Below are 17,425 nucleotides of genomic sequence, written 5' to 3'. Positions count from 1 at the left end.
ACACATACACACACACACCAAGATTCTAACAGATATTTGCACACCAGTGTTCATAGTAGTAGTATTCACAATAACCAAAAGGTAAAAGCAACCCAGTGTCCATCAAAAGATGAATGGATAAACAAAATGTAGTCTATACATACAATGGAATATTATTCAGCCTCAAAGGAAGGAAATTCTGATGCATGCCACAACATGGATGAACCTTGAAGACATTATGCTAAGTGAAATAAGCCAGTCACAAAAGGACAAGGATTCCATTTATATGAGGTCCCTAGAGTAGTTAAATTCAGAGATGGAGGGTAGAATAAAAGATGCCAAGGGCCTCGGGGGGAGAAGGGTGGAGACACTGTTTAATGGGTACAGAGTTTCCGTTTGGGATGATGAGAAAATTGTGGAGATGGATGGTGGTGATGGTTGCACAACAAGTGAATGTACATAACGCCACTGAACACTTAAAAATGGTTAAAATGGTAAATTTTATGTTATGTGTATTTTACAATAATTTTTTAGTAAAGTTAAAAAAGAAAAAACCAAACACTAAAGACTCAGTGGCTCAGAAGCTGCCCACAGCACCTGGATGCACAAGCTTGGAGGCCCAGAGTGGGGCGCCCGAGTAGCGGCTGCACCTGCGTTTCCCATGGTCGGCCAGTCGCAGGTCATCCCACCACACGGGGCTCGCAGAACAGGTCTGGGGTCCCAGAAATCTAGGCAGGATCACACAGGCCTGCTGCATAGACTTTTAAGAGGAAAAAAAATTACTAGCATTTCATTTTATTGTCCGGAAAACCATAACTGAAGCTAGTTAAGCCCTTGTGAAATGTCTGCCTTTCAGAGTGTTCTTTCTTCTGACAATAAAATAACCCTTTGTGATTTCACTGGGCTAATTCAGAACTTTTTTCCTCTGTGTAAACTGTTTTACAAGCAAATTTTTAAAAGCCTCTCAAAGCACAGCTGAACTCTACATACAGGAATGAAACATTTAATTTTCTCTAAAGGAGCAGTCCCCCAGTTGGTTCCCCTTGTCTGGAATCGCAAAGGCTGAGTTTCCTATGAACCAGGCGTTGAGACCTGGTTTTCTCAGTCTCCTCCAGCATTTCCTGGATGATAACTTGCAGGGCTTTTCCCAGCAGGCTAGCCGGAAGCGAAGGAGATAATGGAGGGACATGGACGAGCGCCGCGCACCCATTTCCATGATGCAAAGACAGGTAGTAGGTGTAATCGCAGACATACCTACAACCACACAAAACGCCAAGTTACTCCTTGGACCAGCCTCTAACCTCAGTGAAATGTAAGCAGAAGCGGCAATGAAGCATCCGCAAAGCATGAGGGAAGACTGCCACCAGGGAGACCCAGGTTTTGTTCTTCTGCCAAAGAACATGCTGCTGGGAATGAGCCATGGAGAGACCGGCTCTTGGCCTCATGTCCAGCAAGTGGCTGAACCCTGGAAGGGACCAGATTTTCAACCAACTAGTCCAAAACGTTCTCCCCCCAACCCCGTGAACCTTTCTCATTCATGTCTGCATTGAGTCATTTTGTTGTCACAGCTGCTCCAGGTCTTTGCTCACAACCCTGCCACCTCCACCTTTAGCAGGAGTTAACATAAATCTTTAAGTTAATGGATCCAGAGATAAGACAGGAAGAAACAAAAAAAAGAAGATAAGAAACAAAAAAAAACTAGATGGAACTAACTGGGGACGAGATGGCCACAAACCTGACCTCCAACAGACCCTGGGTCTCACTATGTGTTGATTTTTCTAAATTAGCATATTAAATGACACATCTACCGGCTGCCATAACTGGACATTAAGAACCAAAAAAGCATTAAAAAGGGGGTGGCACTCCACTCCCCTGAAAAAGCCCTGCCCCTTCCCAGGTAGACTAATGCATATGCCTCCCCATCATTAGCCTCACTCCTATCTTTAAAATTAAATCCCTCTCACCAAGTGGGTGATAAGTTGATCTGTAAACTTAGTTCCTGCTTCTCCAATCTCTGACCGCTGAATAAGGCTCAACCCAAGCAGGAAAAAGAACCCTCTTCCGCTGAGGCAGGGCGCATCGGCTCAGCTAGGGCCTGAGCAGGGTCCATACAACTTAATTTGGTAACAAATTCTGGGATCCAACAAGGGGCGCATTCTGTCTGTTAACTCAGGGTTACTCACTGACCCAGGGCCAACAAAGCCGGCTAAATAACTGAGCTGTTTGCCCCAATTCTCAACCGCTGGGCCAGTAAGGGCTACTAAATTAAGCCTGAGATTGAAAAGCAGCCAAGGATCAAGTGGAGCACTCCTCAGGTAAAGAACATCTCTTTGTTTCATGTGTGTGACATAAGCCCTAGTCTCTGTTCTTGATATGAGTGAAGCTTCAATCTCTGTTCTATGTGGTTTTGTTTGTCCTAATGCTCTTGGAAATACATGCCACAACTGTGGGCACGGGTTGAGCACTTGAAGGCCACTATGGCGTTTGCCACCAAAAAGTATAAGTTGGTCATGCACCAGGGTAGATGAGCACTGGGTACCCTGCCAACCAGAAGCAAATGTCCGTGTAAGTAGGCACACTGTAAAACATTCACAGCCCCAACCTCTACAGCGTTCCCACCTCTAGGGTATAGTCAAAAATCCAAGAGCACATCTTCTGTGTTGGTTCCTCTTGCCCTAACTTGCCATCCCGGGGCAAGGTATACGTCTCTGTTGGGTAGGTCCCTCCCCACTACCCTCCACCACAGATCCCTAGGGATCCCTCCTCTGAGACATGAACCCTTTAAAAATCTTGTTTTCATCAGATTTCAGGAAAATCACTTTGTCTAGTTGGGGAAGGAAGAAGAGGACCCCCAAATTGTCCAAAGTCCTTGGGTCCTCGTAGCTGAGAGTATAGGAAACTGGACACATACCAAATGGGCATTCGGCCTGCTGCCTGATTACCTGTAATGGAGCAGGGACACACCCTTTGTGAACAAGCCTCCTTGACTACCGGAGAGGCTTTTTAACTGAGCAATTTATCTGATTAGAGAACGCTTATTTCCCACTCCCCCTTCACCCTATCTCTGGGGACTGCTTGCTGAAAGATATCTCCTACAGCCCCACAGTGGGTCTAGGAACATCTAGTCACTGACTTAAGAGGGCCTTTATAGGGACTTCCCTGGTGGCGCAGTGGTTAAGACTCCGCGCTCCCAACGTTGGGGGCCCGGGTTCGATCCCTGGTCAGGGAACTAGATCCCACATGCATGCCGCAACAAAGAGTTTGCAAGCCACAACTAAGCAGGCCACGTGCCAAAACTAAGAAGCCGGTGAGCCGCAACTAAGGAGCCTGCCTGCCACAACTAAGACCCAACACAACCAAATAAATAAAATAAATAAACGTTAAAAAAAGGGGGGGGGGCTTTATAACTAAGGCCCTCTTGGACAGTGTCTCCCCTTCCAGCCCCTGCGAAGATTGGTTCAGGTTTCAGTTAGAGCTCCTAAACCACTTGGTGTGGGTCAATCTTGTGGGATCTGCATAGCCACCAACCCTAAGAAGAGGCCACTGGGAAGTTGGAAACAGACTAAATAAGGACTCCCCAGTATGGGTAATCAAGCCTCTATCCCAGTGAACGCTGTTAAGGTGCATTCTCCATAACTGGAAATTCTTTGAGTAGCGCCCACTAACAGGGAGACAGCTTATTTTCTTTTGTAACACCGCATGGCCCCAATATAAACTGGCGGATGGAGAAAGTCGGCCAACTAACAACTCTCTAAATTCTAATACTATTTTTTAATTTGACGTCTATTGCCAGCGTTAAAAAAAAAAAATGGGATGAGATCTCCTATGTCCAATTTTTCATGGCCCTTAGCCAAATAAAGGGCTTCTGGAAAAAATGCAAGGCTAGTTCAAATTTCTCTTTCCTGCAATTGGAATCTCAGCCTGAGGATCCTCTTGACTTCCTCCCTCTGCTAAGGGTAGCTGCCCCCGCTTCCAACAGTTCACCTAAGACTCCTGAGTCATCGACATCTACCCCTACCTCTCCTGAATCCCCGACGCTCTCTACTCCCTCAAGTTCACCACCTCCCTACCTGGTGCCCCCTCTTCCACCCAATGGGTGGTCCCCCTCCCTGACTCTTTCACCTCCATCTCTCGGTACACCTTCCTTGGGGACTAGTCCAATGCACACCTGTAGCAGCATTCAGTACCAGCCCTCTGGAATCAATAAGCTATTACCCCTTCAGGCGGTTCCCAATGGAAAGGGCGAACTGACCACTGCGTAGGTACCCTTCTCTTCTTTGGATCTCTATAACCGGAAGGATCGATCCAAGGGTTTAAGGGAAGACCCCGAGGGAGTCCTTAATTTAGTCTGGGGAATACTGCACACTCATTTGAGTGGATACCCAAACCCTCCTAAACATCTTATTGTCTGGGGAAGAAAAGGTACTGATTATAATTAATGCAAGGGAGGAAGCTGCTAAGACCAATCAAAATAACGCGGGGCATGCGGTATACCAGCCTGGAGTCCAGGCTGTTCCCGACGCGGACCCTGGGTGGGGCCATCTAGAGGAAAATGGTCAGCAGCACCTCACACATTTCAGGAATTTGATTCTGAAGGGCATTCAATCAGCGGGGAAGAAACTCATAAATTGGAGTAGGTTCAAGGAGTCATCCAAGGACTGAAGGAAAATCCCTCAGCCTTCCTTTAGCACCTAAGGGAGTGCCTCCGAGTGTATACCTGGTGTCATTGGAAGGGCAGGCCATTATTAAGTACCATTTTATTTCCCAGAGTGCCCCAGACATTAGGAGAAAATTACAAAAGTTGGAGAGAGGGCCCACCACACCTACTTCCCGGCTGGTGGAATCAGCATTTCGGGTGTTTAACAACCGGGATCTGGAGGCCGACACAAAGGAAGATAAACGAGCAGAACAAACTGCCAGTTCTCTGGCTTTAGCAATTCAGGGTTAATCAATCTCCAAGGGGTGACACCCACCCACCCCCCCCCCACACACAAGGGACCCTGTAACATCAATGAATCGCCTGGGATTTCGAAGACCATGCCCACAGTGGAGAGAAGGGCTTAAAGACAATCAGTGTGCTAACTGCATAGAGGAGGGCCACTGGAAGGGGGAATGCCCCAAATGTCTCAGAAGGCGACTAAGTGGACCACCATGTCCTGGCCCACCCTCATTGGTCACACACATAAAAGAAGAGGACTGAAGGGGCCCAGGGGCTCCTAGGAGCGCCCCGGAAATTACCCCCAAGAAGCCTTGGCTGACCCTGACTATAGGTGGTAAAAAGGCTGACTTTTTAGTCAACACAGGGGCCACCTACTGGGTCTTGAACACCCAACAAGGCAAAATGACCAAAGATAAGGGATAATGGGAGTGAAAGGGAAGCCGCAGGAACGCAATATTATAGAGCATCTTGAGTGCGATTTGGAAGGAAGAAAGTTATCTCACTCTTTCCTGTATGTCCCAGAATGCCTAATTCCTCTAATAGGAAGAGATTTACTATATAAATTGGGAGCTACAATTTATCTCAGAGACACAAAACTTAACATCAAAATACGTAAGACTCCCTTCCATTCCGTAGTGCTCATGCTACCACCCTCTGCCAAGAATAATGGCTCAATTAACCTTGAGGGGATTAATCCCTCAGTATGGGCCCACGACACTGTGGGCAGAGCCAGGAGGGCACCACCAGTCGTGGTCAAGCTGCGACCCGCCTACAATCACCCAAATAAAAATCAATACCAATTAAGCAAAGAAGCCCTAGTGGGCATTAAATAGAAAGTCTACTCAAACAAGGGCTTCTTAGACCCTGCCATTTTCCTTGCAAAACTCCTAATCTGCCAGTAAAAAAAAAACAAAAAAAAAAAAACAAGAGATACTGGCTAGTTCAGGACCTCCAAGCTGTAAATGAAGCTATGGAGGAAATTCACCCAGTGGTGCCAAATCCCTACACCTTACTTTCTACCCTAAACTTCGAAAGGATTTGGTATTCAGTGCTAGATTTAAAAGACACCTTCTTTTGTGTGCCCTTAGCCCTGTAATCTCAGTACATTTTTGCATTTGAATGGCAGGTGGCAGCATGAAAAAACAACATTTTTGCTGGATGGTTCTGCTCCAGGGATTTAAAAACTCTCCCACCCTTTTCGGAAAGGTTTTAGCTGAGGCTCTTGAGTTAGAACAAGGGACTAGGACTTCCCTGGTGGCACAGTGGTTAAGAATCCGCCTGCCAACACAGGGGACACCAGTTCAAGCCCTGGTCCAGGAAGATCCCACATGCTGCAGAGCAAGTGAGCCCGCATGCCACAACTACTGAGCCCGTGCACCTAGAGCCCATGCTCCACACAAGAGAAGCCACCGCAATGAGTAGCCTGCGCACCGCAACGAAGAGTAGCCCCTGCTCGCCACAACTAGAGAAAGCCCACACGCAGTAACGAAGACCCACTGCAGCCAAAAATAAAATATTAATTAATTAATTAATTTAAAAAAAAAACAGGGTACTATACTTCAATATGTGTATGACATTCTAATCGCCACCCCACCAAAGAGCTTTTCGACCATAACACAGTTAATGCCTTAAATCATCTGGCCGAGAGAGGATATAAAGTTTCAAAGGAAAAAGCCCAAATCTCCCTCCAGCAGGTAGAACACTTAGGGTTTAATAATAGAAAAGGGGCACAGAGCACTATCTAAGGAGAGGAAAGAACATATTTGCCAGATGGCACCCCTAGTACGAGAAAACAGCTCCAGGGTTTCCTGGGAATGCCTGAGTTCTGCCACATATGGATCCCCAATTCTGCCTTAATTGCTAAGCTCTCGTATGAACAATTAAAAAGGAAGGAACTTGACCGTTTTGAGCAGACCCCCAATTGTGACTGGGCATTCCTAGAACTCAAAAACCATCTCATGAGAATCCCCGTGTTACCTTTACACTACCTGAGTCTCCCCTTCCATCTACATGTACATGAGAGAGGAGAAACTGCCCTGGGCTTGCTTAAACAAAAACTTGGACCTCTGACTCAGGTTGTAGCCTGTTTTTCTAAACAATTGGACCAAACTGCTAAAGGATAGCCCCCATGTTTACACGCTGTAGCTGCTACTTCTCAGCTTCTCAAAGAAGCTAACAAATTAAATTTTGGACAGCCTCTGACCATCTGGACCCCACACCACCTCATAAAGGTAAGGGGGGCAGACTGGTTATCCTCTGGTCAAACCCTCCAAGTCCAAGCCATGCTTCTAGACAACCTGTCTGTGACTCTGAGGTGCTGTAATGTCCTTAACCCTGCCTCCTTGCTACCTCAGACAGGTCCAAAATTAACTCATGATTGTGAGGAAGATATGGAACAGGTTTATTCCAGCAGGGCTGACTTAAAGAGCTTCCCTAGAGAGAAGGCAGGATTGGGATGGTTCACTGATGGGAGCTGCTTTATGAAAGATGGAAAACAAAAGGCAGGCTACACAGTGGTTTCTGTCACTGAAGTGGTGGAAGCTAAAGCCTTGCCCTCTGGCTGCTCTGCTCAGAGGGCTGAGTTAATTGCCCTAATCAGAGCACTAGAACTGGGGAAAGGGAAAGTTGTCAATATCTACACTGACTCTAAATATGCCTATTCAATCCTACACGCCCATGGGGCCATCTGGAAGGAGAGGGGAATGCTGACCTCAGGGAATAAACAGATTAAAAATTGGGGGGGGATGAATTATGAGGCTGCTGGAGGCTATACTCCTGCCAAAGAGTATAGCCTGTATTCACTGTAGAGGCCACCAAAAGGGAGAAGCAGAAATAATAAGAGGAAATAACAGAGCAGATATGGCAGCTAAACAAGTAGCAGAGGGTGGGGACAGACTTCAAACGTCACTCCTACTGGTACCCCCAGATCCTAACTCTTACACTCCCATATACACCCCAGAAGAAAGAGAAAAGCCTTTGAGATGGGGCTATTTTAAAAGCCCAGAGGGGCTTCCCTGGTGGCGCAGTGGTTGAGAATCTGCCTGCCAATGCAGGGGACACGGGTTCGAGCCCTGGTCTGGGAAGATCCCACATGCCGCGGAGCAACTAGGCCCGTGAGCCACAACTACTGAGCCTGCGCGTCTGGAGTCTGCTCCGCAACAAGAGAGGCCGCGATAATGAGAGGCCCGCACACTGCGATGAAGAGTGGCCCCCGCTCGCCACAACTAGAGAAAGCCCTCGCACAGAAATGAAGACCCAAAACAGCCAAAAATAAATAAATAAACAAATGTAAAAGCCCAGAATATCAGGAATGGATGGTTAATGATCACGGGCAGCTGTTCCTCCCATCAGCTACTGCACTCCAAGCCATCCGGGAAGCTCACCAGAGCACACGTTATGGGCAGGAGGTCCTGTGTCAATGGCTCACCAAATCCATGACTACTCCCAACTTCTGAAGTCTCCTTAAACAGGTGGTTGAAGCTTGCCCTGTCTCCAGAATAACCCCAACACTTACCGCCCACCAAGGTCAAGGGAGTGACCCCCACCCAGTATAGAGGCACACATCCAGGTCAAGACTGGCAAACTGATTTTACAGTAATGCCCCGGGCACAAGGAAATTTTTAGATAGTTGCTGGTTTTGACTGACACCTCTGGCTGGACGGAGACATTCCCCACCCAAACCAAGACTACCTCAGAGATCTCTAAGGCCCTGCTCAAAAAAGTAATCCCTCAGTTTGGGCTCCCTAAATCCATTCAAAGTGACAGTGGGCCCGCTTTATTTCTCAAATTACTAAGGAAGTCTCTAGAGCCCTAGGAATTAAATGGAGTTTACATTCTTCTTGGAGACCACAATCTTTAGGAAAAGTAAAAAGAACAAATGAAACTCTCAAAAGAAATTTAGCCAAACTATGTCAAGAGACTCATCAACCTTAGATCTCCCTTCGCCCCACAGCACTTTTGAGAATGCAATTAGCCCCTAAAGGAAAGCTCAGGTTAAGTCCATAAGAGATCATGTACAGGAGGCCCATTCCTGAAGGACCCGGCTACAAAGCCAACCTTAGGGATATGGACCAAATGAAATATGCCTTACAGAGAGGGGAAATAATCAAAGCTTTACACGCCTAAGGGAATCAGGAATTGCCTTCCCCTTCTGACATGGTTTTACATTCTTTGTACCCTGGGGATTGGGTTTATTTGAAAACCTGGAAGGCTGGAAATCCACAAGACCAGTTAGACCCCAAGTGGACAGGACCTTATCTTGTTATCTTGACCACTCATTCAGCCTGACAATTGCAGGGCATAACTCCGTGGGCCCACCATACCAGAGTGAAGATGGCACCTACACCTGAGGAAGAAGTTACTGAGCCACACACTCAATACACCTGTGAACCTGTCACAGACCTGAAGTTACTTTTGAAAAGGACTAACTTACCAATAGATAAGTAATGTGGTGGACAGGCTTATTAGTTGGCCTTGTCATTACTACTGCCTTACTTGGCTTCTGCTGTTCTGCCAAACCCCCTCCCTCTGGCAAACACCTCCTCTGTCCATGCTGGACATATGGGATATTAACATTGGAAGCAGGATGATGGCCATTATTGTCTATTCTTTCTTCTCTGCTCTATCTATCTCTTACAACCGTCCACACAGAATGGGAATTTAATGCAATAGTAAATTTCTCGAGAATTATAGCCTGTGGACAAAATCTATCCCAGTGCTGGATCTGTCACCCCCACTCTCCAAGTGACACCTATGGATTAAAGGTATTACATTTTACCCCTAAGAATGATAACCTCACTCTCACCTTGGCTAAACCTACCCGTCTTGAAGTTCATATCCCATCCCTAACGCAGCTTCCCTGCTTGGATTCCCTCTAATGAATACAAAGCACTCACTCTAAAGTGCCATTGCTCTGATCGTCTTGCTGCCACTGCCCATATTAAACGCCCCTACCAAAGGGAGGAACTTGCAATAACACCTTAGGGCTGCTCTGGACTCTGATCAATGCTTCTTCCATTATCCCACAATTTAAGGACCCCGGGATTGACTCCTGTGGAAATCTCACCTGTTGGTGCCCTCTGAACCAACTTGATGAATACACACAGGGACCAGAAGGGAGACGTACTTATTGGAGAGGGAAAATGCCAGTTGTCTGGCATTTAGTATATGGCCCTCCTAAGGCCTGGGGAAAAGCCACTAGTCAAGAATCCCTCAGTAACCCCCGCTATGCAGATGGGCCTCTCTCCCCACACTGCAAGGGCACCCCCTCTTGGGCTAGCCTCTTATGGAGGTGGTTCAACTCCCCAGAACATAAGCTCCCCCTGGGTACCTGTTCCTTTGTGCCCCAAGAATAAACCAACTGCCCCATCAGACCAACCCCAACTCCTCCTTCCCTTCTCTGGGGTGGGCTCTAGCCCTTCCTTGTTTAGATAATGCCCAGTTGGGGGGACATTGCATGCTAGAACAGCTAAATTCTCGGAACCTAGGTATAACCATTCATAATATCACCCTGCCCTGAGATAAAAAAAATATAGGATTGCTATTGATCATTCTGGCAGGAATAGGGACTGCTCCAGACTAGCAGCTCCCTGGGGAGGCTTCGCATACCATGAAATCACTCTACAAAATCTCACCCAGGCCTAATTGCTATTATCCTTCTGCTTATCTTTGGGCCTTGCCTCCTTAACTGCCTTGTCAACTTCCTTAGTAAACAGCTTGAAGACATCAAACTTTAGATGATACTAACACAAGGGTACAAGCAACTGGGACTGCAGCTTGGCGACAATCAGACTTATTTTAGGCTAGTCAGGAACAGTTCTGCTCCTCTAATCCAGGGAAAAATTATGCTCAGGTTCAGCAGGAAGCAGTTCAGAAGTCAGACCTTTGCCCTTCAACGCCCCTCAAGAATGAGGAGCAATAACAAGGAAAGGGGGATTTTATTGCCAGAGCTTCTCCAGGTCTTTGCTCAAAACCTGCCAACCCCCACCTTTAGCAGGAGTTAACATAAATCTTTAAGTTAAAGGATCCAGAGATAAGAAAGAAAGCTACAAACAAACAAACAAAAACAGGTGGTACTAGCTGGGACCAAGATGGCCAGGAACCTGACCTCCAACAGACCCTGAGTCTCATTATATATTGATTTTACTAAACTAGCTTAATATGCTTAATAAGACACACCTACTGGTGTCCAGGACCAGCGATTAAGGACCATAAAAAGGATAAAAAGGGGGTGGCACCTCACTCCCTCAAAAAAGCCATGCCCCTTCCCAGGCAGACTAATGCATATGCCTCCCCATCATTAGCCTCACTCCGCCTCCCTTTGTCTTTATCTTTAAAATTAAATCCCTCTCACCAGGTAGGTGAGAGGTTGATCTGTGAACTTAGTTCCCACTTCTCCATTCTTTGGCCACTGAATAAAGCTCGAACCCAAAGGGAAAAAGAACAGAGGCCAGGCTAGGACCTGAGCAGGGTTCATAGGACTTAATTTGGTAACAATTTGTTCATTCATTCTTTGCAGGGAGGAGTAACTATCTCCTGGGGGTCAGAGTCTGGAGAAAAAAGGTAAATTAATCTTCATCTGGGCTAAACCAGAAGTTAATTCACAACTTTGCCAGCAATAAATAAAAATAAAACATCCACAAAATGTTAGTGGCTCTCAACATCCCCATCCCACCCCTTCTCCTCTGCCAGCCACCAGGCCGGTGAGTGGGAGGGGGGCCTTGGAACCAGCCCTGGGCGTGAGTGAGCAATGGGCCAGTGTGCAGGGTGACTCTGGGCTGTTCCCTGCCGCCAAGCACCCAGCTGGATGGCACAGGATGGCACATGCCAGGAGAAAGGCTGGTCAGAGGCCACTTCAGCCCTTCCTCCTCCCCTACGTGCCCAGGAACAAAACGCACCTGCCTGCGTCTCGGGAAAAGGCCACCTCCACGCCCTCGACCACCGCGCGCCTGCTGACTGCCCTCATGCTAACTCCCGAAGCGATCACTTCTGGGCCATCCGGAAGGCACACGCCACGCTCAGGGTGGAAGCCCCGGATGTCGGCGTCCCCGTAGCCCCAGTTCTTGCCGCACTGTTCCAGAAAGATGGCCTTGGCGGCGGGGTCCACGCCCACATGCACAACAAGCTGTGTGAACACACGTGGCGGCAGGAGATTAGGGAAACTGAGGTCTGCTCTGCCCCCCAGACCACACAGAGGGAGAGCTCCAGGGTGCAAGACACCTCAACATCCCAAATGTTGGGTGGTGCCAGCATCACCCCCATCCCCTGCCTGCTTCCCCTGATGAATGTGCTGGAATGAAAAAACAGCTGGGTAGAAACCCATGTGGCATCTAATTTAAATACTTTTATATTTTAAAATATTCTTACAGGGTAGTGTATTCCCTTTTTCCCTGGGGGATCCAGCTGGTATCTAAGCGTGTCCCAGGAGAAGCTTAACCTTTCTGTGGAGGCTTCCATCTCTTTTATGAAACTCTTTAATAAAGGAAGTTAGTAACAGTCTAATAAAATATTGTTAGAATTTTTTGAGCCGATAATTTTTCCTCTTTGAAAAAATAGCTGATTGTTTTATCAAAATATTTGGGGTGTTGTCTTAATGGTTTGGTGGTCTATGTTTTATTAATATTATCTGGTCGTCATATTTGGGGGATATTTGTACCAGCTTCCTGTATAGTAACTCTGTTGTGGTAAGATAGGCTGGGAGTGATGAAGATGGGCCTCCCCAGGTGGGCCACTCTCCCGTCTCCCAGTGGGGGCTGCCCTCAAACTGCTCTCCTAGGTCCAAGAGGTCCTTGCCTCTCAGCCCACCTCACAAGCCACCTGCCCTGCAAGGGCCTGGCTGGGACCTAGCCCAAGGGCCTCTCTGTTAGGTGGAAACTACCTTTGGGTCCGGGCTGGGAATAAAGCTTCCATTTCTTTTCCTCCTTCTCTCTCTCCAGAGTCTTATTCCAAGATCTACTCTGTCTTTCATCTTAAACTTTTACAAATAGACCCTTATGAAATCATCTGGGCCCTTACTGGTGGGATGCGGGGGCAGGGTACACTTCAGCCATCAACCCTAGAAACAGTGTCCTGGGGTTCACAGGTTCTGGGTCTCCACCACATAATCAGCCCCCTGTCCCCCAGCCCAACTGCCTCCCCAGCTGTCATTTACTTGCGGTTGAAGATCCTCCCAGATTCTGGTGACCCTCTGCTTTACCTCTCTGTAATCCACTGGCAGTTGAAGAATCCGCAGCTCCACCTCCATGTCACTCCCCAGACCCAGCTTGGAGAGTTCCTGCAGAAAGAAACAGGTGGACTCACCTTGCTTTATGGAGGGCCAAGGGGAGTTCCTGAAAAGCCAACGTTGGGCTCATCCAGTCTATTCTCAGGGACTTCTGTGGGCCTGGACCCTGCCCTCAAGGAGTGGCGAGGGGCCAACAGGGGAGCCATGGTTCCTGCCCCACGCACAAGGTCCCACATAGCTGCTTCTGTCAAGGTGCACGTACCCCAGAGGCATGCCTGACCCAGTCTGCAGGTTAGGACATAGTTCACAGAGGGGATGCAGGGGAGTTCTAGGGGACAGATGGGGGTGAGCCAGATGAAGAAGCTGGAGAAGAGTGTGCCAGGCAGAGGGAGCTGCAGAGGCACAGGGAGCTTAGAACAGGAATTTATCATCTCACAGTCTTGCAGGACAGAAGTCCAAAATCAAGGTGTCAGCAGGGTCATCCTCCCTCTGAACCTGGTAGGAGAAGGATCCTACCTTGCCTCTTCCAGCTTCTGGTAGTCCCCGATAGTCCTTGGCTTGTGGCAGCATAACTGCAGTCTTCACATCACCTCCCCTTTGTGCATGCTTGTTTTTGTGTCCAGATTCCCCGCTTTATAAGAACACTTCACCCATTACACTCTATAAGGCGGTGCTTTCCAGAAGGCTGATGGCATTACTCTTGCCGAAGTAGAAAGTGCAGGGAAGCCAAACTGTAGTTCTCTGTGGCCTTTATAGAGCTATAGGTGTGGAATGGAGTGCATTTCACATTGGACTTGACACCTCTGTGTATTTTACTTATCTGAAAGACGATGCCCAGGAGACTGAAAGGCCCTGCTTCTGCTTATCAGCTGTTTCCTTTCAAGCCTCTAATCTGATGCTCAAACAGCCTTGACTAGAGGTTGACATTAGAATCCCTCCACTGTTGGATTCTAGTGGAACTCCTGGTCTAGGGCTGCACTCCACAACCAGCCACCTTGACATTTCAGTGCAGGAAATAGGAATAGGCACTCTAGGTAGAATAAATACAGATGTCACACATTGCCTCACATCAGCTCAGGTCATGTTTTGCCATCAAATAGATTAAGGAAAACTTTTAATATTTAGAAATCTTTGGATGTCAGAATTGCAGATAAGGGATTGTGGACCAGTATAAACTTGAACTTGTTCAAGTATTACCATGGAATTATTCTCCAGTATCTTCCTGGAGATACTTATCTTCCTTATTTTCTCTCCCTAACTAGACTCCCTAACTAGACTGTCTCCCTCTTCCTCTTTCCCTCCCAGTTGTCCCTACAGGGAGAGCTGGCAGCTTGGGAGATCTGCCGTGTCACCAGCTCTAGGGACTCCGCTAAGGGGCAGCCAGCCTCCCCTGGAAAGAGGTGACCACTGTCGCCCACACTGTGGGGCTGGAAGTCCTGGGGCCTGCTGATTCCCCTGGAGTACTTTGAGCAAGGGGAGGAACAATTGGAGCCAATAGCCATCTGCCACTGAGGACAGAGGGCAGACAGGAGGGTAACTGCACCTCCACTGGCTGCAGGCCTCCCAGGGCCTTGGCCAAGCTGCCTGGATGGCTATGGGAAGTCTGCAGCCATCCTGAGGTCACCAGTATGTGTGGTAAGCTGTACCGGTGTTGGGAGGGGGAGCTATGGACTGAAAATATGCCCTCCCCCACCAAATTCATATGTTGAAACCCTAACCCTCAATGTGATGGTATTTGGAGATGAAGTCTTTGAGAGGTAATTAGGTTTAGATGAGGTCATGAGGGTGGGGCCCCCATGATGGGATTAGGGCCCTTATAAGAAGAGGAAGAGAGACCAGAGTCTTTCTATCTCTGCAGTGTGAGGGAGGACATAACCAGAAGGCAGTCATCTGCAAGCCAGAAAGAAAGTTCTCACCAGGAACCAAATCTGCGGGCACCTTGATCTTGGACTTCCCAGCCTCCAGAACTGTGAGAAATACATGTGTGTTGTTTAAGCCACTTAGCCTATGGTATTTTGTTATAGCAGCCCAAGCTGACTAATACAGGTGAGCTTCCAGTTGGTAATGAGATGAGGCCTGGTTGAGTTTCAGATACATGCCAGTTCATCCATCCAACTCATTATAACTCTTGAAAGTGACACAGCCAACCTGGGACTGAAGTCAGAATCTGATTTGGGATATTGAGGAACTCCTTCCAACCTGCAATCTCATGGAGTCTCCAGGCACTGACTTATGTGGACACTCTGCTCTCTCAAGCATGTGTTCTCCTGTTCTCTCTCTCTCTCTGTCTCACAGATACACACTCGGTGTCCTGGGCCATCTACACTGTGACCCATGGCAGACAATAGCATTTTACAAAAAATAGGCCAAGCTGGTGGTCATCAGCAGCCTAAGCCTGGAATGAGGAGGGAACAGGGCAGAAGGGGGCACATGCAAAGCGAGACCCTGACTATAGTGCTGCAGGGAAAGGCATGGGCTTTGGAGTCAGAAAGACGAAGGTTTGAGATCTGGCTCTTCCACCTTTCACTGGGCAAACTTGGGCATGTTATTTAGGCTTGGTGCATCTCAGTTTTCTCATCTGTGAAATGGGCATAATTAAAAGCCGAAGGTGTTTTCACAAATGTTAAATGATTCACAAAAAGTGCCCAGCACACCATCTGGCACAATCGGTACTTTATATGAGGGATCGATGCTTATAATTAATCCATATTAATTTGAGAAAGTCATGCAAGAGGGATTTATTGAAAGTGATATTTATTAGAATTTGATGAGCTTGGGCCTGTCAGAAGCAGGGAGTAGAACATTCTGCATAAGCAGTCGGCAGGCCACTGGCTGCCACCACCCTTTCTGCCAAGGAGGGCTGGTTGTTTTAGCAAAGAGAGTATCCGCTCTGTGCAGACCAGAGAGAGCCAGGGGTTTGTGCTTTTCAGACTGGCACACTTCCTCAGCTAGAACTGCAGAGTGTTTTGTGCTCAAGGGGGCAGGGACAAAGCCTGGTATAACCATCACCAAAGTGGAATCCAGGGTACTGTTCTAGCCACAGGAACCACCAAGCTCTGCAGGGAGCTGAGTGCCCGTGCTAGGCCCATAATCCCGCAAAAAGCCTGAACCCCAACAGTCACAAAGGTCCTCAGGAATCAGAGAGTCCCGCCTTCTACCTTTCTCCCACTTCTTGCCTCCATGTCATCCGAGATCTGGTCACCAGGAACACATGGCAGTTTAACAAAGGGAACCGAAAGAAGGAGAAAAGACACCAGTTGCTCTCTGAATTGTTTGTAAAATCCACCGAGACTGTGGCACCAACTGGTGTTGCAAAGCGGTTGCTGTTTTTCCAAAATCTGATTCTTCCCTTATCAAATGAGAGTCTGGGGCTAGTACCAGGAAACAGGAAAGCATTTCTTCACCCAGGCATTCAAGAAAAACTCCCCGAGTGCGTGCAATGCGGTCCTCTGCCAGGGCTTGGTGTGTCCTGGAGGGTCACATTCTCAGAGGAGACGCAGACCAGGAACGGGACGTGATCACAAGAGTCCTGGTTCCGGTTCCAAGGGCTGTGTTTGGCCCCCGCCAGCTGCGGAAGCCTGAAGGTGAGGACCCCTGACTAGGGCATTAGGAAGGGGCCCAGACCCTGCTTTTTTCTCTCCCTACTGTGTGGGTTTGGGCAAATTATTAAAACTTGCTGAGCCTCAGTTTCTTGATCTGCAAAACATAGTAATAACAGGACCTCCCTCGCAAGGGTTGCTGTGAAGGTTAAGCAAGACTGTGCACATGGAGTTGCAGCCTAAGAGGGCTGCACAGAGGGGGCTCTGACTGGGGCTTGGAGGATTAAAAGACTGTTCGAGGGAAAGGAATAGCGGGAGCTTGGAGGTATGTGCAAACACCCACCCTCCCTCCCTCCCTTCCTTCTGCCCTTCCTCCCTCCCTCTCTCCCTCCTTCCCTCTTCCTTCCATTCTTCTCTCATTCACTTATCCATCAGTCATCAGATGTGGACTAGGCACTCCTGCATGCAGCCTCTGTGCTGGGCTCTGGCTGAGGGTCTTGGTGTGCCTGTGTGTGCATGTCCGGGGGCTGACCATGGAAGAGGAAATGACAGCTAGTTCTTCTTGACCTGCAGGGCTGGAAGGGACCTGGGATCCATCGGGTGCTGAGACCCAGGCCTGGGCTCCCTCCGACCTCATCAGGCTGGAGGTGCTCCGGGGAGAGAGAAGCTAAGGCCAGAGCTGGGGAGGGGCTCACCAGGCACAGGAAGAAGCCCATAGAGGTGACAGGAGGCCTAGCATACTAAGCA

General features: G+C 48.2%; 1 protein-coding gene across 3 annotated transcripts in view; it reads right to left on the bottom strand.

Annotated features, from left to right (window-relative positions):
* Positions 1-981: 981 nt before the first annotated feature.
* PGPEP1L (pyroglutamyl-peptidase I like) overlaps positions 982-17,425 on the bottom strand; it is a 48,137-nt gene continuing 31,693 nt past the window's right edge. Inside the window, exons 3-5 of one of the 3 annotated variants that reach the window (XM_061179988.1) lie at positions 13,068-13,190; positions 11,815-12,041; positions 982-1,233 (exon numbers count right to left, since the gene is read on the bottom strand). In XM_061179988.1, the coding sequence (XP_061035971.1) occupies positions 993-1,233; positions 11,815-12,041; positions 13,068-13,190 (591 nt within the window). In that variant the 3' untranslated portion in view covers positions 982-992. Of the gene's footprint in view, positions 1,234-11,814; positions 12,042-13,067; positions 13,191-14,104; positions 14,170-17,425 lie in introns of those variants that run through there. The other 2 variants (XM_061179989.1, XR_009699354.1) reach the window with 2 other exon arrangements.

The sequence above is a fragment of the Eubalaena glacialis genome, chromosome 2, assembly GCF_028564815.1.
Source record: "Eubalaena glacialis isolate mEubGla1 chromosome 2, mEubGla1.1.hap2.+ XY, whole genome shotgun sequence".
Classification (NCBI taxonomy): Eukaryota; Metazoa; Chordata; class Mammalia; order Artiodactyla; family Balaenidae; genus Eubalaena; species Eubalaena glacialis.
Note: the sequence above shows the minus strand (reverse complement) of the source record. Positions and strands in the feature narration are given on the sequence as shown.